The sequence below is a fragment of the Macrosteles quadrilineatus genome, unplaced genomic scaffold, assembly GCF_028750875.1.
Source record: "Macrosteles quadrilineatus isolate MER2022 unplaced genomic scaffold, UCM_ALF_1.0 Scaffold_6__1_contigs__length_79288215, whole genome shotgun sequence".
NCBI classification, from domain to species: Eukaryota; Metazoa; Arthropoda; class Insecta; order Hemiptera; family Cicadellidae; genus Macrosteles; species Macrosteles quadrilineatus.
This window is the reverse complement of record NW_026542599.1, coordinates 55,414,630-55,440,304: the sequence shown is the minus strand read 5'-3', so window position 1 is coordinate 55,440,304 and position 25,675 is coordinate 55,414,630. Positions and strand designations below refer to the sequence as shown.

Here is a 25,675-nt window from a genome sequence, read left to right as displayed (position 1 = left end):
TAAAATGGTAAAAAAGAAGAGAGCAAAAGGAGGTTATGACTCACCCTAAATACTGAAATCAAGTGGGCTGAACTCAATCCTCTTCTAGCTAGAGTAGAATGTCATCAGCTTGTTTTTAGTGCTCATGAAAGGGAGGTATTTGGACAGGATTATGGAGTAAGTGTGTGCAGTAGAGCACCAAGAAATAAATTTTGAAATACTAAACAGACATAATGACAGATCGGACACGATCATAAGGCTGAAATTCAGCGAAATGAAGATAAATATATAATCAACTTTGAACATGTCAAGTATCGACTTTAAATTAAAATAATCTGGGTCCATTCCAATAGTTTTTGTGACCTTAAATATTCGTTCCCAACCCTACTACAGCTGTATTCCCTTCATTATTCAAATTTTATTAGATCAGGCAGTATTCCAACTACTTAACAAATCCAGCGGTCACTCGGCGCGCATTCTGATGCCAACAGATGACAGATAGCGTTGGCGGTGTGGTTATGATGGTGTCGATTATGCATGGAAATTGTGTCAAATGACTATTTAGTTGCAGTCGAGAATATAAATCATTTATCTGGCTTTGATATCGGAAGCAAATGTCTCTTTACACATTCTGTTCTGCTTTTATTGTGTATTTACTCATTTATGTCTTCAATCTGAGCATTTATTTTCCAAGCATGTTGATTGATGCAAATGTCTTCCCGAGGAGGAATTGACTATACTTACAATCTCAGTGCTGTAATTCTGTAAACATCGTATATAAGCCACAGCATGATAAGTGACTATTTACTTTTACAAAACTGATATTTCCCAATAACTGTAAGAATTTTAGTTATACCAAACTTTTGTGTGATTATTACGTCCTTAGGGCCTGTATTTCCTTTTACTGATATTCCTGTACTTAAGAAAACAGCTTAATTTTGTCCTAACTATCATAGACAAGACGCCCGGGATCAAGAACTCAGTTAAACTGCATTCAGTCTAAAAATATTATGCACGTATATTATAGCATTCATAAAGGAATGTCCTGACGGTCCTAATAAGAAAATAATTTGAAGTGGCAACCACCAATTGGTATTTATGTGATACCATTTAACGTCCAATTATTTTACAATGAAAGAAAACAGCAACTTTGATGCGTGTGTGGGGAAACTCGTGAGGTTAAATTTGTGGCTAATTTATACACCTATTTTAAAATTTGTTCCAACCTTTGAGCCAAAATTTTTATAAATTATAAAAATTAAAAAAAAACTGCAAAACTACAATAATACTTAACGAAAAAAATTACACCAAGATCTTTTAAGTCGGTTCACAATTGGGACTACACTCGGAGTAAGAACTAAGCCAGGAAGAACTAGATTAGGAAGATATCTTAAATCAAAGGAGTGTGTAATAAAGTTTTAGTACACAACCAAATCGTTGTACAATATTTGGTTGTAATTTATTTCCCATATCAACAGTTGTACCTTTCTAAAGCAAGTCGGTTCTTCAAAACATTTGGTTATCCATTCCAATGCGCGTTTCACCAGACATAAATAATTCAAACAACGTTCACTATCGGTACGTAACGAATTCGCCATGTTGAAAATGCACACCGCTGTACTACATGTCTGACACATTGGTGTTCTCAGGAATTTTTAATTTACAAAAGTTGTAATCAATACAAATTCAATATCACTGAAACATGACACCATTTCATAGAATTTACATAGGGAAGCTATTGATCGGTGGAAAGCCAATTGATAATTTATCTTGTAAACTGGCATGTCATCCTGAACACGCTAGTATTTATGATGTAAGTTTCAGTATTGAGGCATACTGATCATTGGTCATACAAAATACATGTGCCATAGAAAATATGATTACGGTCATGGTAACTTATGTCCATTTTATCACACAAGTTAGTCTATTACCACGGTAAAATAACTATTTTCACCACACTATGATGTTTTTACATAAGTCAATTGATGGCTGAAAGTTACGTTTTGCTGGCAATGCCAGCTGTAATCGTCATTTGGGGACCGAGCAGGTTTATACATCCCTAGGGCCGCAAAATCAGCTGCCCGCTTACTTTCTTAAAACATGAATGCATATTTAATAAACAATCGGTATCCATAGCATTGCAATAGAACTGTTTTATGTCACCGTTGCCTAGCAATTATTTATTATTATTTATGCTGATTCCTCAAATTGATTATCAGTGTGCATTATTATTGTGGTGAATAGTGTTAATAGGGTTTAGTGTGGTGAAAAATAGCGTTCGTACCACGGACCAAAATGGGTTTTCTGATCAAAATAGTTTTATAGTTCAAGACGAAGTTACCTAGGGCTCATTTTCGGCACTAGGTACGTAATATACGATTATTTTTCACATTAGCTCCATATTGCTTCCAATAGTTCGCTCATTTATACCAACCCCTAATTTCAATACTATCAAAAGACAGGAATAGAACCCGACCCCTCTTCGATATTTCTAGTAACCTTCAACACCACTTTACCCTACATTGTATCTGTTTACAAACAAACCCGATTGAGATAACGGTTAGTTTTATCCAACAATCCATCTCCAGTAATTAAACGTCTGTCTTTAAACCGCTTCCAACGGTTGAACACAATAGGTGCTGTCTATCATATCTAGTATTAAATTACCTTGGTCTAAACGACGCCGGTGCAGCCTACGGGCGTCTAAAGAAGAGAGAGAGTTAGTTAGAGTAGTTTGCTAGAGGTTTGATTTCAGGAATAATACCGTTTATAAGGAAGATGCATACGCATTCATTATAAGGAGTTTCAGAACTGTTGAATTTTCATGCACAAAAATTTGGATTAAAGCCCTTTAGTATAGATATTCTTATATATTAAGAAATCAATCTAAAAACTATTTCAAAGTAAATCCATAACCAGTTTTTGTTTTGTATGGAGTTAAAAGAGGATATAACTTATTGAGGGAAGAGTTCAAAATGTGGTGTGATTTTAAGTTTGAATTGTCATCAGCAAATTATCTAGAGTACAATATCAAGCTGCAACTATACTTAGTAGGCAATAAGGATATCCAAAATTGGTTTGTTTACAACCAATATAGTATGGATGCAATGTAAGTATTATATATACAAACCGTACGAAAATGAAGTATTTATAGTTCGGCCGCTTAGAAAGCGACCTCCTCCAACATTGGTTTAGCATTAGCGCGCAGGTCGTTTTCTAAGCGGCCGAACTATAATCGAAATTTTGGCACTAAGTCTTTTTTACTCACGAAATATTTTTTTAGAGGATACTCTTTCGGCTCAATATATGTTAAAACATGTTCTGTTGTTAAAAAAGTAGAAAATATGTATACACTAAAACTTGTACCAATATCTGCCAACATCGTCAAAACCTATTTAGGGACTAAAAGGTGTTACGGAGTTGTGAAATACTATTGATGTTGATTAAAATTAGTCAATGTTGGCGTGACTATGGGTATTCAAATACACCTTTTTTTAAATTTGTAGTGAATTTTCAAACCTATAGTTTATCTCATATAAGTCGTATGAGTCGTATGGGATTATCTCAATATAAGCATAGTCAATGATATAAGCCACCAAGTCACCATTGCATTCTAATGTGTAGGCTCATAGTGTGCTATTATCAGAGTTCAACGAAAATAGCGAATGCAATTCCCGGAACATCGATTGGAAACAAAGAAACATTTGCCGAGTATTTTTCACTCAAGCTAGATATAAAGACTTTAATTACAAACAAGAGTGTTTAAAGAACACTTCTGTCTTCAAACAATGTACATGGCACTGTTGTAAAGTAGATTTAGATCAACCGTAAATTTCCACAGGGGAAACTATGTAACAGATCCCTTCGTAGGCTTTTAATAGTTCAAACAGTACAGCTGTAAGTCATAACACACAAATACTAGAAAAATGCCGGTATGGATCATAGACATAAACAAATGACGTTGTTGGCCCGAATCCTATACTAATAGCATTGAACATATGTTTTGGCAGTTACATTTTAGCAATGATTAATAATGTTTATTTTTGGCCAAAAATGTCATTTGTTTATGTTTATGATCCATGCTGGCATTTTTCTGGTATTCGTGGTCATAACATTAACTGCGTGAAAACGAGCTGTTTTGATTTGTAATGTTGCTCTTGAACGGAAACACATACTTTACCTGCGGGGAATAACCCTAGACAATGAAACATACAACATGGTTAAACACATAGTAAGATCTCTACCAGGTGACCTTGCAACACTAAATTATATTCTTGCGTTATTTACATTCTCTAAAATTTACAGAATATTCGTCCATAGATATTTCGTTACGAGTTACATATAAATATGGCGAGTCACTGGTACCAAACACTCTCAACATGCTGATGTAGGCTAAGTAAGCTATGCTTTTGTGGAGGATTGGTTAAGTCGGATTGTGGTTGCACTGAAATATAACGTTTTGAGTTTTTTACATTATTGGTCGATAAAAGACACTAATGAGAAAAGAAAACTGTTCATTTTTTAGCGTCATACGCTATCGACTATTTCTTTGCAAAGCTTAACAAACCTAAAAGAATAATTAAATACAGAAAAGGTAATTATAGTTTTAAAACAACTAACAATGCTGTGACTGAAATTATGTACTTTCAATATATTTTACGAAACACGAGAAGTTACAATAAGATAATGGAAAGTCTAGCACATCTAATGTTAATTAAGTAAACCAGCACCCCAGCACACATCGATCAAAACTACAAACGTTCCGCTATTTAGTAAATAATCCACGTACGTGAATAGTTCAAACCTAATGAGACAGGATCGATCCAAAATAGGAAACTTGAATAGGTTCCCATGTTCTCTCTTATTTTGTCGTTGGGTTCATTGTAATTATTACCTGTATTCATTCTACTTAAGTTACCTATTCTATCTTAAGGTAGCTGTTTCATACTTTCAAATCTAATATTAAACTAAATCCGATTTTTTCCATCCCATTCCTTTTTATAAGTAATATATTTTATATTTGAACGTTTTGTAACACCTTTTAGATTGCAGTTCCAATTAATTGTTTATAGTTTAACGCATCTTGTTAAGCTTTGTACCATATTTGATTGTATTACTATTGTACACTCAGGTTACTTAAAAAACTTCTTCTTTCAAAATCATGCTATTTATTAAAAAATTAAAAATCACTTCATCTTTACATCTCATTCTTCAGTTTTATGGTACATTATAAATGTAGTAGTACAGCTTATCATACATGGTGGTTATTTGCTTCGATCAGTTACTGTCTTTACACCTGAAAACATCTTTGTGAAACTGTGAAAGAGGTAAATAAATAAATTACATTTTAATCTGACTCTTCTCCCGCAAACAGTCAAGTGGTAAAAATTCCACATCGTATTATTTTTGTTTTTGTAAAACAATACGTTTGTACAAGTAAAAAGGCGTTTTTTAAATTTTTTTACTACTATAATAATGACGATAAAGTACGAGTTTAAGGAAAGTTCGAGTTTGTTCACACAAGAAAAAAAATGAACATCAGGAATAAATGAATGATGATTCGAAATGACAAGTCATTCTGCTAAGTGCCGGTTCATGACAGCTCTTATACCGCACGGATAATGTTCTACGGTCATTTATAACAGGACTAAGCCCTTTCAGTGGTACTACTGGAGTTTTTGCTATAATCTCAGAGTAATAATCTATAATTCAAGTGAAGAATAAACAATTATGGTTTACGTGAAAAATTGTTGAGCTGTCGTTGTTTGTTTAGAGTAAAAGTTACTACTTCAGTTTAAGAAGTATTACTACCTCATCTCATATTTAATATTTACTGAACTCAACATCCTTAACATACAATTTGTTTTTGATTGTTTAACTTGATATATGATGTTTAATTCACTGTCAAGAACCGGTAGATAAGAGGTTTTGTATTATTCAGTTTATTATGATGCAATGACAAAATTAAAAGTTTAATTTTTTATATAGCTTTATTTTCATGAGGCGAATTTTGGGGACTGGGAGGAAGACTCTAAAGGAGCGTGCTTGTAAGTGAAAACAACCCTAGCGTAGAAAACATGCTAACTCAGCGAATATTACTAGTTGAAAAATTGAGTTTTCAACTTTAAACATTATAAAAGAAAATTATTAAGTTTATATGTGTAACATTGGCTCATAGATTATTTATTTTTGCCACTCCAACTAGCAAAAAACATTACAACCGAACCAAAACATAACAACCAAATCATCATAACAAACGTAATATTTTTTTTATGGGGAGGAGGTAAAAATGCAAACGTAATATTAACTTCCTGCAATATGCAAAAATATTTGCTTAAAAAAAACAACTTAATCGTTTGAACAAATTAGGGTGAATTTATAACTAATCTAAGGATCAAGAGAATTGATTAAAATACAAAATGCTAAATGAATTCTCTTTTAGAATTAATTCAGATCATAAAAAAATCCAAGGAACCTTGGCACAAAAGGTTGACACGTTTTTTGACACCCCTCTACCTTATTTTTTCTCCATTCCCGTATGATTGGACCGGTGTGGTATACAAACTAAATCAAAACATGTTGGTTTGTACATCGAAATCGTTTTTGGAGAATTTTTACGATTATCGTTTATTAAGAGACACTAATAAGTCAAATAATTTGAACAAAATGTATATTTGGTCTCTGGGTAATCTAAAACGAATTGTATGTTACAAGAGGGAAACGAAATTTACCATCCATGACGATGACTTTGGTAATCTACTTCACAAGGGGTAACTTGCTAAATTCCAAAATGTTGTTCTTCACAACCTTGAAAGCTACCTTTATTTTATTTTGAATTATTATCAGGTGCCTGGGGACCGAGCTTTGCTACGGGGTATGTTTTAAGTGATCCAATACTTAAATACTTTCTTATTAAATGGCGACCATACAAAGTAGGTATTTTCAGCCAAGTATGAATGGAGATGAGTGTAGGATGAGTGGCACGATCTTGTAGTCTTGTTAGTGACTAAGGTCGACAGTGATCTGAAAAATTTCTGTTAATTATTCGAAATGTTGTTGCCTAAGATTTAACGTCAGAAGGTAAACTAACTTCCACCTTTTGTCTATCAAACACTGTTATCAATCCAATAACACCGATTAGGCCTACATTTATAATTGCCTATATAATAACCAGGAAACCTAATGCCCCAATGACCCAAAGAGTCGCGTGACAGTTGAAATAGGCAGGCAGTTACGCAAGGCGAGCGTTATGCATAATTATTGGCTCGTCCTCGTCCCTAGCCGGACAGTGGCCAATGGGACGACGTCTTGCATATTGTAGAAGGACATTTACCGGACGCAGTTTCAAACTAAGACGCCCCCTGAGCCGCAATTACACGTCAATAATACATCAGTCTCGTTATGTGACCTGTCTCACAAGTTGGCGAGGATGGCTCTGCATAGCACTTTGACTATCATCGGGGTCATCATCTTCACCTTGGGGCTGGTCGGGGGGTTTTGGGGCTTTTGGAAGTTGATCTCCTGGAAAATTTCGGGGGTAAGTATACAGCAATATAGATAGTTTCAGGGTCAAACACCAGTAATCTTTGTGTAACCTCTCTAAGCAACCTACTTTTCAAAGAAGCTGCTCGTTGCTGTGTAACCCCTACCAAAGATGTTAATTAAGTTTATGAGTAGAGATCTTCCTTTGCTATTCAGCTTATCACAGTAAGTTAATAGCAGAAATCACAACTAAATTATGTTTAGGAGGAAACCTGAGAGATCTCCTTTAGGCCTAACGGAAATTATAAAATAATCCTAAGAAGGTGGTCTTAAATGGTCTTAAGGTTGGTAGAGAGGAGAGCGTTGGTCTTTGGAAATTGATCTCATGAAGAGTTCGGAGGTACGTATAACTTTTAAAATAATACTGCAATTTATTTTCGTCTATTTCTAAACACATTAATATAATTATGAGCTTAAGTAAATCCACAATTTGTGCTGTGAATCCTGGTTTAAAGTCCTGTTTGACGTGAATTCTAGAACATGTGTAGAAAGATAGGCGATATAGAGATACACTTCCCAGCGTATTATTTGGAAATCACTTGAGGCCTTGAGTAGTCCTTGCCTACAAGACCATAAGAGTCCGTCTACCACAAACACAGCCAGTTTAATACGCGGGTGAAACCATTGTTAAACTGCTTCCGTTTTGTACCTTCCAGTTTATGAAATGTCAACAAGTGACACGTTCTGTTCCAGAGCATCAACCTAGGACCCGAGACTGACATAAGGAAGGCCTGGGAGAAAGCTCCTATCGCCATAGACTTCAACGTCTACATCTTCAACATCACCAACCCATTGGAGGTCCACAACGGAAGTACGCCCGTGGTAGAGGAGATCGGACCATTCGCTTTCTTGTAAGAAAACTGAAAAGTTACAAGTCATTGACATTACACTATATTACACACAAATTTTAAACGTATAGTTCAGTCTAAAACATGTTTGATATATTTATTTATGCCCGGCTGAGTGTGAGTTTTCTGATAATGACTGAATGTTTGATAAAAAATGAATCTGTATTTTACAAAGTATTTACATTTGATACAAAAAGATAAACGGTAGTTGATTATGGACTGAAGTCGTAATATTGTTTTAAAAGTGTACTAGAGAATAAAGTAGATGACATCAGTATAGAAAAGGTTGGCAGACAAAAACTGTCGTTTAAATGATATTAATATAATTAAATGTTGTCTTCAGCTTATCCAAAGAAATAATTATTTTTAATTAAGTAGGCTATGCTTTATCATTACGCTAACAATAAGTTTCTTGCTTGCGTATTTAATATCAGACAACCCTGCAATACAATGCGCTGAAGTCAGCAATGCTAAGTTAAAACTAAATATTGCCGGACACATGATATTTGTACAAATATTACAACTAAAATGTAGTAAAAATAGTACATAATTGTAACAATTATAAAGCGTACTTCAAAAAATATTCCATAAAAATACCTTTTTTAAAAGTTTGGTAAATACTCGTATTTGCAGTGAATGGAAGGAGAAGGCAAACATAGTGGACCACAAAGAAAACGATACAGTTTCCTTCAACATGAAGACAACCTGGTACTTTGACCCGGTGAGGAGTGGCCAACTAACCATGGACGAGATAGTAGTTGTGCCCCATATGGTGTTAGTGGTAAGTGATACCTTTGTGGCAAAAACATTTCCCAGAATTAACGAAAATTCTTGGGCCAAAAAAAGTCACAAGCCCTAATGATAAAATATGCCAATTATGGACAAATAATTGGTATATTTTATCATTAGGGCTTGTGACTCTTTTTGGCCCAAGCTTAAGTTCAACGACCGTGGTAAGGTCCAGAAATAGGTGATGATTGAAAAGACAGTATGTGCTCGCGTTATCAACTACAGTATATTTGTCGTCGTACTCTGCCATTTCTGAGGAAAAAACATGTTTATCGTTATTGACCACCTCCTAAAATGATTTGCTATTTCATACCAACAACCAGGGCCGGGGATAGTAGCTAGTACAGCTATTACCGTCATTAAGATGTAGTCCATATACTTAATACAATACGAGTATTCTCTGAAACATATCTTGCCCAGCCGTCTTACTTGACAGATTTTCATGAATGATGTGTCATTTTAAAGCTTATAATCTATTGGAGAGACAAAAAGGTCATTTGCTTTAGGGTTTCGCCCCCTATCGTTTTATTTATTTATAGAGATAACATTCGAAGATTCAGTAGACTCCACACATTGAAAATGCACCATCTTGCCCTCAGAACCTGGTGTATATCGTGGAGAAACGCAAGCCAGGCTCTCTCCGAGTGGTCAACAACGCTCTCTCCGACCTCTTCGACTCTCCGCAGACTGTCTTCGTCACCACCTCGGTCCGGGACCTCTTGTTCGGCGGCATCCCCATCAACTGCACGTCCACGGCGTTCGCCCCCGCGGCTATCTGCAGTGTACTCCGCGGCCAGGCCTCCGCCCTACATCAGTTCAGCGACGACGTCTTCGGCTTCTCTTTGTTTGGGGTGGTGAGTAAATTCATTTATTAAACATGTTGAAATGGTGGATAAGTGGATACTTGCTAATACTCGTGCGTATGACTTTAAATGATTACGAATTACTAGTAGGTGACTACTACAATTCCAATACTCATATTATTTAACTATTCTCCCCCAGTGATTCTTTTGTATACAATATTTCTATTTGGTCTATGCGCTTTAAGTAAAGCCTCGCCCTAAATTCGTTCAATGTAGAGGGCATTCCCCATGTGTTTTAACAGTTCTGATTGAACATTGATTTTTATAAAGTGATTCCTTACTAGCCCCACGTCAATTGGGTCTCAAACACTCGCTTCTCAGTTAGTTTGTTAAAGAGATCACTGGATCTGAAATATTTTGAAGTTATAGTTTGCGTGCGAGTGAAGATATATAAAGGCACTGACTATAGTAAAAGTCAATTATATGTGTGTTAAAATCTAGTCGCTGATTCATAAACTTGAGACCACAAGCAAGATAGCACGAGATTGTTACAATAAACGGAAATGGACCTAAATTTGTAACGCCTGATACATTAGTACTGCAAGCACCATACAGTAATGTAGAGCTTAAAGTATTTTAAAAACTGCAGGCGTTAAGGTCGGGTCATAGATCACGGTTGAGTGTTTCTCACTTTCTCACACCATTTCTTGGCATGTGTCTTACAAAATAAAATATACTCCCGTTGCAGCAAACCTACATATTGGGCGAATTTCCATTTGTCTGATTGGATTTTCACTAACGAATTTCCTTAAAAATAATATAAGATCAGATTTATAAGGTCAGATTTATTTCCTTTTAAAAATAATATTAGGCTTTACCAGTATTTCGGTTTACTGCTACATGGAAGGTTATAATTGTGTTTTTATTAAAATATTTATATAAATTTGAAAATTTATGGACTTCATACTATCCTCTTAACAAAATGTAAGAAAACACCCTCTCCTTTCGTGTAGCAGTAACCCTAGGAACTCACGAAATTGTATGTCTTATGTTTTTTTTTTTTTTTTTTTTTTTCAATGGGGATTTAATCTAACAAGTTAAAGAAATTTTATGAAAAAAAAAACTATCAAGAAAATATAAATTCTTGAAGGTTTATTGCGGAGATTTACCAAGTGTCGTACACAACTAATTTAGAAGTGATAGTTTTAGTTAAGTAAGTTTTTAAAGTGGGGCAATAAGTCTAGCAAACACAGACTAAGCCATATCTCGAGCAGTTCATAGATTGTTGTTTACTCAAAAACATAATGGGTAATGTTGATGTTATGCAGTCGACGACGTTTTACCAAAACTCAGCTGTCAAGTTGTTGTTTCAAATTTGAAGTTTGTAAACATAGTTAAATGTCATCTAGTTAATGAAAAGACGTTTAAAAAATAACTAGCTGACTCACGGGCTTCACCCCGTTTGACTTCACAAGTATTATTAAAACTATTGATTGGTTAAGTTAAGCTAAAATAAACAAAACAGAATACAGTAATGCAAACAAATAATCACACCTGATTTTAATAAGGTAATAAATTGAAAGAATAACAAACAAATAAGTACAGCTGAGGTATTTTTAACATTAAGTATATGGAAAGTTCCCTTTAGAAAGGAATTACAACCTTAAAAGGGCAATTTGTGAAATAATGGATACTTTTGCGCAAAGTTTCTCGTCATGACGAATATTTTAAGTATATGGTTTATAAGTTTGTGACTTTTAGTTTTCTCTAAAGTTCATGGGTACTTAAGGATTTATACATGGATAAATAAATACATATTTCTATCACACCTCTACCATGTTAGTAATATAAACAGATGATGTGCCGTAAATATTTTCTTAGGTCAACCAAGAAAAAAACTGTTTTATTTGTTATGAATCAATCATTAAAAGTCTTGAGTATTAGAACAGGAACTGTATGGGCCATAAACATAAACAAATGATGTTACTGGTCAAAAAGAAAACATTTCTTGCAATATTTAAATGGAACTGTCAAAAAGTCCAAAACTGTTGTTATGGGTATTAGTACAGTATAGACATAGGGACCATTGCCGCTGTTTGTAAACCATACCGTTTATACCCTAATATTCGTGGTGGACAGTTAAAAAGTTGTCGGCATTGAATAGTTATCAAAAGGACCGCTATTTTGTATGTTTGATTAAAAAATGAATATTTCACGTGCAATATGCCCTGAACTGAACTACTTTGTTATTTTGTTTGCTTTGTTTTATTTAATCGATGCAATGTAACATAAAAAGCCTAACATAACCTCCCATAAATAAAAAGGCATCTGATCTAAAACACATTAAGTGGATTGGTTTGATGTTTTATCTGTCTGGACATTTGTAAGTTCAAGCCAAGAGATCAAATGGCAAAGTACTGAAAATAAAAATAAATGTGCGAATGGTCAATAAAGTCAAGATAAGAAATAACAAGGATTATGAATTATAAACACCAGTCAGTGCTCTTGTCTTGAGCAAAGATGTGATTTCTTTGTTCAGAAATCGTTTATTTGACATGCAACTAGAAACATTTGAGAGGAATTTTTGAATTGTTTTTTATCAATGGTTTGTTTATCACTCGTATATTATGCCGATTACGTATTTACCAAGGTTTTATCGGTTGAAATATAAAAACTGAAATATCGACATAATCCTTATGTTGTATGTTTCAGACAGAAGCTATTTATAAGACACCTAGTCATTCCTGTTAGAGTTAACTTGACCGTTGATTCCAGCCGAAAGTGTTTCATTCTTTTAGTGCATTTCCCATATATGGAATATGTTATTACCGTAGGTCTTATGGTAAGACTTGGACCCGGGACCGATTTAATTTTTGTTTTGATGCCCCAGAAGCCAAACACACCATCAGTTCAAATTCATACAGGGTGATAAAAAAAAAAGTTAAATGGTAAGTGCCTTGGATTTTTTATTTAAAAAATTGTAGTCAAGTCGAAAAAAATATTTTAGCCGCCATTTTTCCAATATGGACATTGATTTTTCTTATGGAACACCCTGTATTTTATTATGTATTCCGGTAGAAAATGTAATTTTAAGACGATTTTATCTTTGTGATTTTTTTCATAAACCTAACCGTTTCAAAGATAATAATGGTTTAAGTTTTGAAATTTTGGCATGAGAAAAAGTTTCAATAAAGGCCTAATAAGCAAGCATGCCAGCTGTTTTATTCGAAAACTATTGGAAATTTCACTTAAACCATTCACTTTAACTTAAACCATTATTATCTTTGAAACGGTTAGGTTTATGAAAAAAAAAAATCACAAGAATAAAATTGTCTTAAAATTATATTTTCTACCGGATTACATCATAAAATACAGGGTGTTCCATAAGAAAAATCCAAGATGGCGGCCATATTGGAAAAATGGAGGCGAGAATATTTTTTTTCGACTTGACTACGATTTTTTAAATGAAAAATCCTAGGCACTTACCGTTTAACTTTTTTTTATATCTCTTATGGTTTTCGAATAAAACGGCTGGCACACTTATATAAATCACCCTGTATATCATTTAAAGCGCATGTATATATCCGTTTGCACATTAACTCAAGCAAAAGTTATCCGATTCTGATGAAATTTGGTACAAACGAGTAAACTTACCCTTATTCAAAGAAGTCCCCGAACCAGCATGATTGGACTATAGGAACGGGGTTATATGGCGAGTTTTATGGGGTAAAAATGGTTTTTCCTATTTTTGACCTTCAAAACATAAAATAGCTATACAATATTTTAGGGTGGATATCGCAAAAGTGTTTTTCTCTTTGGATTCGATACCAGAGGAAATAAATATTTAATAAATAGATGGTAATATTTAATTGACAATAATAATAACAAAGATACTTATAGGGTCAGAAGAATACCCCCAATCGATCTTCCAATTTATAGTGTAATTTTTTTTTATAAAGTTTTGTTTTGTAAGTTAATGCACTCACTGGAGTGTAATTAAATCATGTTAAATTATCGTGACATTTACTTATTGTTCCAGTATAGAACATATTGTAAATAAAATACTTGTCAAAAAAAAAATTATGAAACTAGTCTTAGTTGGTTAAATGATAAATAATAACAAATAAAGCGATTTCCACTACAAAAACGAATGGAAACATACTTTATTATTTTGCTTGTACCTTAAGAATAATTATGCTATAAGAAAAAGACTATATGTTTCATCCATATAATGCCTATTTTGAACCAAATGACATGCATGGTTTCATCCAAGTAAATTTTCTATGCAGTAGTCGGTAACGCAGATCACTTAGATAGTCCATGAATTTGCCGTAGCAGCGCTATCGCACGACGTTGAATATCGACTGTCACAACTGGGGTGGTTACATATAAATAATTTGTTCACTTTTAATCTACACTCGTAATGAACTTTCTCTAAGAAACTGATTAGAGTTTTGAACACGTTTTGGTAGTTTTTAACCATAACAATTATTCACCTAGCTGATGACAACCTTGCTAATTATACGTATAATAGTAAAAACTCATATTTATACACCTGATTGAATTTTGATTATAGAAAAACGGCACCCCGGACGCAGGTAGGTTCAACGTCAAGCGAGGCACTCAAGATCATCGAGAAGTGGGTAAAGTGATGCTGTACAACCATGAACCTCAGCAATACGTGTGGGATGGACCTGAGTGTAACAAACTGGACGGTACGGACTCCACGGTGTTCCCACCCCTCATGAATCCTCAGGAGGACATCGTATCTTTCTCACCGGACCTCTGCAGGTGAGTTAGGTAGTAGGTAAAGTTACGCTGTACAACCATGAACCTCAGCAATACGTGTGGGATGGACCTGAGTGTAACAAACTGGACGGTACGGACTCCACGGTGTTCCCACCCCTCATGAATCCTCAGGAGGACATCGTATCTTTCTCACCGGACCTCTGCAGGTGAGTTAGGTAGTAGGTAAAGTTACGCTGTACAACCATGAACCTCAGCAATACGTGTGGGATGGACCTGAGTGTAACAAGCTGGACGGTACGGACTCCACGGTGTTCCCACCCCTCATGAATCCTCAGGAGGACATCGTATCTTTCTCACCGGACCTCTGCAGGTGAGTTAGGTAGTAGGTAAAGTTACGCTGTACAACCATGAACCTCAGCAATACGTGTGGGATGGACCTGAGTGTAACAAACTGGACGGTACGGACTCCACGGTGTTCCCACCACTCATGGATCCTCAGGAGGACATCGTATCTTTCTCACCGGACCTCTGCAGGTGAGTTAGGTAGTAGGTAAAGTGACGCTGTACAACCTTGAACCTCAGCAATACGTGTGGGATGGACCTGAGTGTAACAAGCTGGACGGTACGGACTCCACGGTGTTCCCACCACTCATGGATCCTCAGGAGGACATCGTATCTTTCTCACCGGACCTCTGCAGGTGAGTTAGGTAGTGGGTAAAGTTACGCTGTACAACCATGAACCTCAGCAATACGTGTGAGATGGACCTGAGTGTAACAAACTGGACGGTACGGACTCCACGGTGTTCCCACCACTCATGGATCCTCAGGAGGACATCGTATCTTTCTCACCGGACCTCTGCAGGTGAGTTAGGTAGTGGGTAAAGTTACGCTGTACAACCATGAACCTCAGCAATACGTGTGGGATGGACCTGAGTGTAACAAGCTGGACGGTACGGACTCCACGGTGTTCCCACCACTCATGGATCCTCAGGAGGACATCGTATCTTTCTCACCGGACCTCTGCAGGTGAGTTAGGTAGTGGGTAAAGTGACGCTGTACAACCTTGAACCTCAGCAATACGTGTGGGATGGACCTGAGTGTAACAAGCTGGACGGTACGGACTCCACGGTGTTCCCACCACTCATGGATCCTCAGGAGGACATCGTATCTTTCTCACCGGACCTCTGCAGGTGAGTTAGGTAGTGGGTAAAGTTACGCTGTACAACCATGAACCTCAGCAATACGTGTGGGATGGACCTGAGTGTAACAAGCTGGACGGTACGGACTCCACGGTGTTCCCACCACTCATGGATCCTCAGGAGGACATCGTATCTTTCTCACCGGACCTCTGCAGGTGAGTTAGGTAGTGGGTAAAGTTACGCTGTACAACCATGAACCTCAGCAATACGTGTGGGATGGACCTGAGTGTAACAAACTGGACGGTACGGACTCCACGGTGTTCCCACCACTCATGGATCCTCAGGAGGACATCGTATCTTTCTCACCGGACCTCTGCAGGTGAGTTAGGTAGTGGGTAAAGTGACGCTGTACAACCTTGAACCTCAGCAATACGTGTGAGATGGACCTGAGTGTAACAAGCTGGACGGTACGGACTCCACGGTGTTCCCACCACTCATGGATCCTCAGGAGGACATCGTATCTTTCTCACCGGACCTCTGCAGGTGAGTTAGGTAGTGGGTAAAGTGACGCTGTACAACCTTGAACCTCAGCAATACGTGTGAGATGGACCTGAGTGTAACAAACTGGACGGTACGGACTCCACGGTGTTCCCACCACTCATGGATCCTCAGGAGGACATCGTATTTTTCTCACCGGACCTCTGCAGGTGAGTTAGGTAGTGGGTAAAGTTACGCTGTACAACCATGAACCTCAGCAATACGTGTGAGATGGACCTGAGTGTAACAAACTGGACGGTACGGACTCCACGGTGTTCCCACCACTCATGGATCCTCAGGAGGACATCGTATTTTTCTCACCGGACCTCTGCAGGTGAGTTAGGTAGTGGGTAAAGGTATGTCCTTCTCGGATTTTACTATCTCATTACATTTAACTGATTAAAATTAATTTTCATCCACCTCACAACACGGCAACTTCTATTCGGATCGATAATACGAGTATTTAAATACATATGGTTTATTATTCACTTGTTAATACTCTTTTAAATACTTTTAACTGAATTGGAGACCATACGAAGGTAGGTATTGAGATATGGCAGTGAAAATGCTAACTTCCTTAACATTATCACTAGTTCTTTCAAACTTATACCATGTGTTTTATAGGCATAAGAATAGGTATAAACATATTTAAAAGTAAATTTTTTCGTTAAGTACACCCTAATATTTTGTGTGTTTTTTAGGTAATTAACTAAATTTGATATAACTTGTTGTTCTAATTATTGGATTTTAATCATTAAACCATCAGTTTGCAGGAAATAATGCCCTCTAAATATTTAGGAAGAATTATAACAGTATCTTGATTTATTACCTTTTTATGGGTCATTTTGTAATTAAAAAAAAGAAATTGGTTTTCTGTGGAAATAAAATTATCTTTTTCCCCTTTAGAATAGACGCAAATTTACAATTCTACCTACAGTATTTACTTAGATAATAACATTCTTAACACTCGGTAAAAATTTGAATCATGTAAAATAAACCTTTTTGAAGATATATCAAATTTAGTAGTTAAAAATGTTAAAAGCTGATTAGCGGGAATCGCAGGCTACACTTGGTAGTGTAACCATGGTGATACTTATTGTTGAGTTATAGATCAATTTTTTTGTATCTTTAAAATAGGCTTATAATAGACAAAATTTTAAAAATCACTTAGCCTATTTGAAAAAAAAATCTGTATTTCACTGCCGTATTCCCTTGCCAAGTATGATTGGAGATGAGTGTAGGATGAGGGGCGCAATCTTGTAGTCTTACTGATAGTCTTGTTAAATAGATGTTGACCATGGCCAATGCCTCGACTAATACTTACAAAACTGCTGGCGTGTCTGTGAATTATTATAATTTATATTTTAACGTTAAATTGCAGGTTAAGTCATTTTTTTCAACAGCTTCCTCAAGAAGAAAGCCCGCGTTGGTGTATGCCACAGACAATAGTCTGTGGTTACACCACCTGCCTATTACCATGGCAATACCAGCAATAAAAAACGATTAAACGCAAACATAAACATTTTGCAGATTCTGCATTAGTGAATTAGTGAATTGGTGCAAACAGCTCACGGGCCACTTTTGTCTCGCCGCGGCTTTGTATTAGTAAATATCATACCAGCTGGATTTTTTCTTATAATAAGTGTAAAGGCTGTATGTTGTAGGTCACTGCCTGCCAAGTACGTCGAGGACACAGAGTACCAAGGTATATCAGCCTCTCTGTACTCAGCCACATTAGGAGATATGTCAACCAATCCTGATGAGAAGTGTTTCTGTCCTTCACCAGATACTTGTCTCAAGAAGGGCGTTTTGGATCTAACTGAGTGCGTAGGTAAGAACACCACCCACAGATTTGTTCATCAAAGTCTAGTGTTTGATTTTCAAAGGGATATTGTGATCATGTTTCATCTCTGATTAAACGATTCAAAATCTGAAGTAGTCATGTTTTCAGCGAGAGCGGAACCTAAATAGTCAATGCTAAAATGTAATAACATTAGTACATATACCAGATATTGCCAGGAGGTATAATAACTAATACAAAACACGAATTGAAAAAGATAAAATATTATCAACACTATACAGACAGCGTTTAAATACAATGTTTGTAATCCCGTACAATGCGGATTGTGCAGCACTGTGTGTCAGAGTACAAGAGCTGTAGTTCAGAGTACACAGTGTAGATGAAAAAGTATAGTTTTATACAGCGGCGTGTAAATTGTCAATGGCTTCTTAACTGCTTGCCATCCATTATGGACCACTTACTATCTTCTGTTCTCTTCTTCGTTATGTTTCTCTGATCTGGGAGTTCACAGCCTGCTCTTTGAGTTAGTCCATCTGAAAATGAAATTGGCATAGCCAGAACGATAACACAATGATTAGTAGCCTATACTTTTTATGTAGGAATTATTGCATCAAAACATGTAAAACGCATAATAAAACTATATTATATTAACAAAGAGACACCAGTTCTAGGTGACTGACAAACGCACGACTTTTCAATTTGAAGCTGCTTTTGTTTTTGGGAAGTCACTCAAATCGCCAGTTACCGGAAATAAATCTTTAACAAGAACATAGTTTAAACTGTCCCAATAACTGACAAATAGTATATTTTGTGAATCAACGACTGGTCAAATTGTCTTTCAGTTACATACGTAAACTGCTATGATATTACACAAATGTACTTATCTTTTGGTTAATTCTCCTGCCGATTGGTAAAATCCCAATAGGGTTAGATCTTAAGGTCCAAAGATGAGGTTTAGAGTAGCCACAGAGTTTTACTTCGTTTTCTCTGAACCGAGAGTTGCCACAGTCTTCTTATTTCTAGACAGAAAACCACATATTAGTTCATAACTGGTTCTATTTACTTTGATTTTAATCGTTTTATCATTTATGCTTTAAAGATTATGAAAAATATGGCGTTAGTTACCATGGATATCTATAAGTTGTTTGATATGATACAACACAATATGTTAAGTTGCTTCGGTTGGTTGGTCGACGGACTACATATCCATGACAACTATGTCGCGCGCTCCCATCCCTGTACTTGTTACAATTAGTTAACCAGAAGATTATTGTATATGTCCGCTAACATCTTGTTTTTCTGAATACATACTATGAACGCATAGGCTCCAAAAAGGCTCAAGAGTCCTTAAGTCTCCTTATGCCCCTAATCATATATATATATATTTAACGGATATATGTTTGAATTATCTATATTTGTATTTTGTTAACAGAGTCCACCATCATAGTGACACTTCCTCACATGTATGAGGCGGATCCCAGCTACAGAGAGACTGTTATAGGAGTTTCTCCGGACAAAGAAAAACATCAGATTGTGCTAGTATTTGAACCGGTAAGAATAACTATAAATGAACATTCATTGAAGATTTTGAAAACACGTATATCTTAGGCATGTAAAATCTAATTAAATAGTTAAATAGTCCACAACAAGTTTTATCTTGTTGGTAACACGCACATTCTTATGGTGTAAGCTGTTTTCACGGGCCTTACCCGTAGATTTGAGCTGATCAGATATTTTAGAGGATCTTGAAGTGGACTACAAGATGACTTATTTTATCTTAAAAGTTTATTGCTGGAAATAAGACTCGTACCCAAGAGTTTCCTCTATTGTGTCTCCAAAAGCATCCATTCAACAAAATACGCCAGAGTTTTGCATTTTAAAATATTTGTATAGCAATGTTTCATGCAAGTATTTTATTTGAAATTTTTAAACGAATGATCATGTAGGCTACTTTTCTTTGCCAAGCTTAACAACAGCTAAGGTAAATAGGTCACAGGTATCAAGCCTATAACTAAAACAATTATTTCGATTGTAGATCACCGGGTCCCCGCTGTCAGCAAGGAAGAGACTTCAATTCAACATTCAACTTCACCCCGTCAAAAAAGTCAAGATCATGGCAAACTTACCTAACTCATTTCTCCCGGTGTTTTGGGTTGAAGAGGTGATTAATTTTATTGAAACTCGTAAATTCTTGATTTTGAAACATCAACGTGATAGGCACTTTGCCATCAATTTAACCACAGTACATACATTCTAACATTCAGCTTAGTAGTACTGTACCTCCATGAGTTAATAGTAAAATGTTGTATATTTAAAAACATTTTACTGAGGTTTAACTATCTACAATTCTTGCATCCTTCAAATTGGTGAGGATTAATCTAATTCTCCTGGATAGGTTTCCAATGTCGCAAACTATATTTAGTGCCTTCGGGCGACGACTGTGTCAACGAACTAGATTGGTTGAACTTGATTCGTCAACTATACGGAGTTCAAGTCAACCTTTGAAGAAGGCACTTTATCAAGGTCAAAGCGTTGGTGAATATGTGTTTGGCCTATTATGACATAGCCGTTAACCAAAGCTAACGAATTTACAATATAACAATAAGTCTAATATTGCTTCCCATTCTTCTTAACCCAAATAATTAAAAGACTCTCAATTTATTTTTAGAGCGTAGATCTCAACAGCACATTCACAGATATTCTCCAAGACAATTTGTTTCGCCCAATGTCCATGGTCAACAGAGGTCGATGGTTCGTTATGGTTTTAGGAGTTGTTTTGGTGGTCATAGGATTGGTTGCCAGGTAAACGTCATCTAACCATACTATATAACGTCATTACCATAGTAACTATATACCACAGTAAACTAACTTATGTAACCTCTAGTATTACACAGTTTGGGTTTGGTGGATTCCCTTAATAGTCAGTGAAATCATGAAAGCATTGTTGGGTGTCTTAGATCATTTCAATTATAAGGAAGTAGTAAAGGCTAGCAGTGCAGAGTGTGGAAACGCTTTAAGGGAAGTTAGATTAATGTATCTAAACTATTAATAAATTATAAATAAAAATGCTTTTTAAAAATGCCACGTTTTTAAACGCACTAAAAAATTTTGAGAGAATAAATACTTGTAAGATTTAAAACGAAAAACGTGGGGCGCATGCTGATTTACAATTAACTTAACACCTATTGAACTATTATGATCTATTGCATGCGCCCCACGTTTTTGGTTTTAAATCTTACAAGTATTTATTCTCTCAAAATTTTTTAGTGCGTTTAAAAACGTGGCATTTTTAAAAAGCATTTTTATTTATAATTTATTTTCTAGTTTTTAGTCTTTAATGTGTAAATATGTTAAATCCAATTTATATAGCCTCTTAATACATAAGCAAACCCCAAAACCTTATTACCTGTAATCAGATGTTTTATCTTTACTTTGAAATGATTGTTTTATATTTTTAGAATATCTCGGGAGCAGATCCTGTACCTCTTAACCTCTGCTCTTCTAACTGTCAAATTTAAGTATTTACAGGTGACTTAAATTAATTGATATGTTTCCATTATTTTAAAATGTAAACATGGAACATTTGGAAGCCAAAGGGGCGTAGCCCAAGAGAAATATGAAAATTAAATGATATAATATTGCATTGTCATCCATTTGTGAGCTATGTTTCAAGTTTCAAATCTCTAGCTCATCGGGAACTTCGTTTGAAATTGATATAAAAATTTGTAGGAAAGCGAGCTAATAAAAACAAGCCCATGGGGCGTAGTCCAAGGGAAATATGAAAATTAAATTATATAATATTGTATTGTCATACATTTATGAGCTATGTTTCAAATTTCAAGTCTCTAGCACATCGGGAAGTATCAAAATTTGCAAGAAAGCGATTTAATAAAAACAAGCCCATGGGGCGTAGCCCAAGGCAAATATGAAAATTAAATGATATAATATTGCATTGTCTTCAATTTGTGAGCTATGTTTCAAGTTTCAAGTCTCTAGCTCGTCGGGAAGTTAGTATGAAATTGATTTCAAAATTTGTACTTGACAAGAAAGCGAGCTAATAAAAACGTTTTAAAATGCTATTGGAAGGAAGAGAAACAGGTCCATGACGTAGGGGTTAGTGAAGGAATTAGTAAAGGCTAGGAGTGCGGAGTGTGGGAACGCTTTGGGGCAGTTAGATTAACGTATCTAAAATACTAAAATACTATGGTAAAGAAGGGAAACAGGACTTAGGAAGCGATGGAGGAAGTAGTAAAGGCTAAAGGTGCTGAGTGTGGGAACCCTTTGTGGCAGTTAGATTAATGTATCCGTATCGGCAATCCTAAAATGCTATGGGAAGGGAGGGAAACAGGTTGCCGACGTAGTAAGTGGTGAAAGAAGTAGTATAGGTTAGCAGTGCAGAGTGTGGGAACATTTGTATTTTGTATATCTATAAACATTTATTCATTTATTACTTTAAAACCCGTGAAACATGATTGCTCCGCTCAACTGGCTTTCAATGTTCTGAAAGCAATCCTAGTAAGTATATATCAATAGTGAGATTCCGCACTATTCTCGTATGTATTTAAATATTTGTATTTTCTTTACATAAAGATAAAATAAACTAATATTGACCACATTTTCAGGAAGATACAGAAGAACGCTATCACAGTGACTCGCATGGAACCTAAGACTCAATCTCACAACGCCCAAGTAACTGACGTAAACTCAGCGTCTTCTGACAGGTTTTGACGTCATTATAAACGACACCATAAAGACGCACGTGCCTGGACATGTTTCTCGAATGAAATATATGTATTTAAAAGATTGTACGTTATAAACTAAACATGAACAAAACTAATGCACTATAATCGATATAAATAAAGTGCCACTGTTACTGTTTGAACTGGTTTTAAAATGTAAACACACATAAAAGTATTCAATATATGCTATATTGATTATTTTTGACATGAATGTTACATATACATATACTTGCTCAAAATTTATTAAATAATTACAATATATGTTTGTTTTTAATTATATTCCTTTAGTTTACACTAGAAAAGTGGTAGCGACTACCACAATAGCAACAGCAAAAACCACCAAAAGGGATCGGGACTGTGCCCACAGGACCACGTGTTTTCGCACACTCTTAAAATACTTCATGATACACTTAGAACCTGCCAAACCTTCTACCTAACCAGGCTGAAGATGGCGTCCTAGAGCAGCCTGTATGAGTCATTGAAAACTAAAAGAATACACAGTAATCACTTTAACGGTGTACCTTTAAATTTACTCATTTTCTGAGAAGGTAATCAGGTGGTTGTTCCACTTTCTCCCAATATATACCTTTCAACCTCCGGTAGCTACTTACAATCCTTATACTCCACTATTGAACGAAACAAATAAATGTTGTCAAAACGCACTATTTTAAACAATAATGTCGTGATTGCCTGTTTGTAAATGCCTTTCATCAATTTGCTTCTATATTTATTCAGTATCCAATCATGAATCACTCTATTTCACCGTGTGTACATTGTTTTGACCTTTTTGACAGTGAATGGAAAGCTTTGCAATTTTTTACTTAGATGCGTTATGGCATCATGTAACAAGACGACAAGCTGGATTGAAGAGATTTGAAATTATCCACCTGAGATACACAAGTGAGCAAGAACAGTTTAGACAGTTTTAATAAATGAATATGTCTTACAGAACTTACAGTTATTTTTTCAAAGCCAGTGAAATAAAAAAGATGAAAACGCAGTCCAAAATCCTTAAATTCTTGTGAAGGACAAGTTTAAACATCAAACAAGCAACAAACAAGTAATAACACCAAAATCTAAAAATCAATAGTACTTGGCTTATTTAACATGAAATGATAATGTTCATCAATTATTTGTGATGCTAGTTTTTGATTACACTTACCAGTAAAAACCTAACTGTTTTTGTTTGCAGACCATAAATAATTAGTCAAATAGCCGATAGTGAGTTGTCTTTTACCATGAACCAAATAACTTCTGTGTGTGCAGGTTCTGAATCTAGTTTACCGATCTTGTTTACAATATGACTATAGTCTACTTTATCGATCATCTATACCGAACTACATTACCGACTTTGGGTTGATCGTCAAGTGCTGCCTCCTCTCGCCGTCGATGTGAACTACTCAGCTAAAATAATGTTTTCTAGAAATTTCAATAAACAAAGTTCATTATCATTTTAATTCTTCATAATTTCCATTTAAACTTAAGCAATAAAAGTTTTATAAATTTACAAGGAAAATCTTATTTTAATTCGAAAAAATATGATAAACCATTTAATGTAGTGTAACTAATAAAATGAATAGGTCTACATCAATCAATAAAGAGACAATGCTTTTGAAAAATCGTTTCAAAATATATAAATTTACAAAATTGCTCTGGTAATATTCAGCATATATACAGCGTGGAAAAAATCCCCAAAGTTACTAAGCATAACAACAATTTAAAACATTATTCAGTGATTGTGATACGCTACCTCCGCAACGGTAGCCCGCCTGGAGTAAGAAGGAAATTATAATGTAAGGATAGGTTGATGGTTCATATGCATATCAAATTAAAGTTATTTATTCTTAGGATACAATGCCGCATATTTGAGCTCAAAAGAACATCTAAGTAAAAAAATGGCAGTCGTCTAGATTCAAAATTTAAAATTCAATAAATGACCCCAGAGGAGGTAGCTTATCACTACAAAAAAGTGTTAAAATGATTTTAATGCTGAATAACTTTGTATAAGTTTTGTACCTTTATCAGCATTATCCTATGCATATAAAAATACATTTATTTAAATACATATATATTAATAGGCAAGCATGTTTTTTTTATATATTCAACTGTTCCGGGACTTTTTACCACCCTTATATAATCAAATTAAAAAAACCCAACTAAAATATTTACTATTTGAATTTGAGTTGTAAATTTTACAATGAAAAAAAAACGAGAGAGCCTGGACAATTTCATATACTAAAAAGAAAACTGAATTAACACTGTGCTGCATTTCTTGAGCAATCAATGAATATGTTTTGCAAATTATGGAAACATAGGAAAGTCATAGAACACCACCAAGTAGAAGAAATAGACATAATGTTTTTTTATATTTTTTTATATGTTTTTTTATGTTTGTAGAAAACACTAAAAAAGCAATACCAGGTTATGAAATATGATAAAATATTTACAGGAAATGTTGATTATTGTTATATATACATCGTGAGTATCTCCATGAGATACCTCTTAATCTTTGAGTTGACTCTTTTAAACTCATCGTAAATATGACTGTTATTCGTTTTGAAATAACTTCTGTAATACTTTATAATTGCTCGAATTAGACTAACTTGCACACTAGTCAGAAATTATTACAGTTATTTGTTTTAAAATAATGCCTGTAATACTTCGCATTTGCTCAAATTCGAGCAACAGGTACACTAGTATGATTTAAAAAAATAAAACTAGTGTAATTTAGTTCTTGGTGGAGAAACGT

The 25,675-nt window shown here is 35.2% G+C and overlaps 1 protein-coding gene across 1 annotated transcript; it reads left to right on the top strand.

The window, feature by feature from the left end:
• Positions 1-253: 253 nt before the first annotated feature.
• On the top strand, positions 254-22,915 carry LOC128997531 (sensory neuron membrane protein 1-like). Its single transcript, XM_054423171.1, is given in 11 exon segments — positions 254-301; positions 7,400-7,516; positions 8,215-8,372; positions 9,003-9,150; positions 9,758-10,012; positions 14,538-14,752; positions 18,051-18,217; positions 19,620-19,738; positions 20,223-20,348; positions 20,856-20,989; positions 22,810-22,915. Coding segments are annotated over 11 exon segments (1,593 nt in total).
• Positions 22,916-25,675: the final 2,760 nt, after the last annotated feature.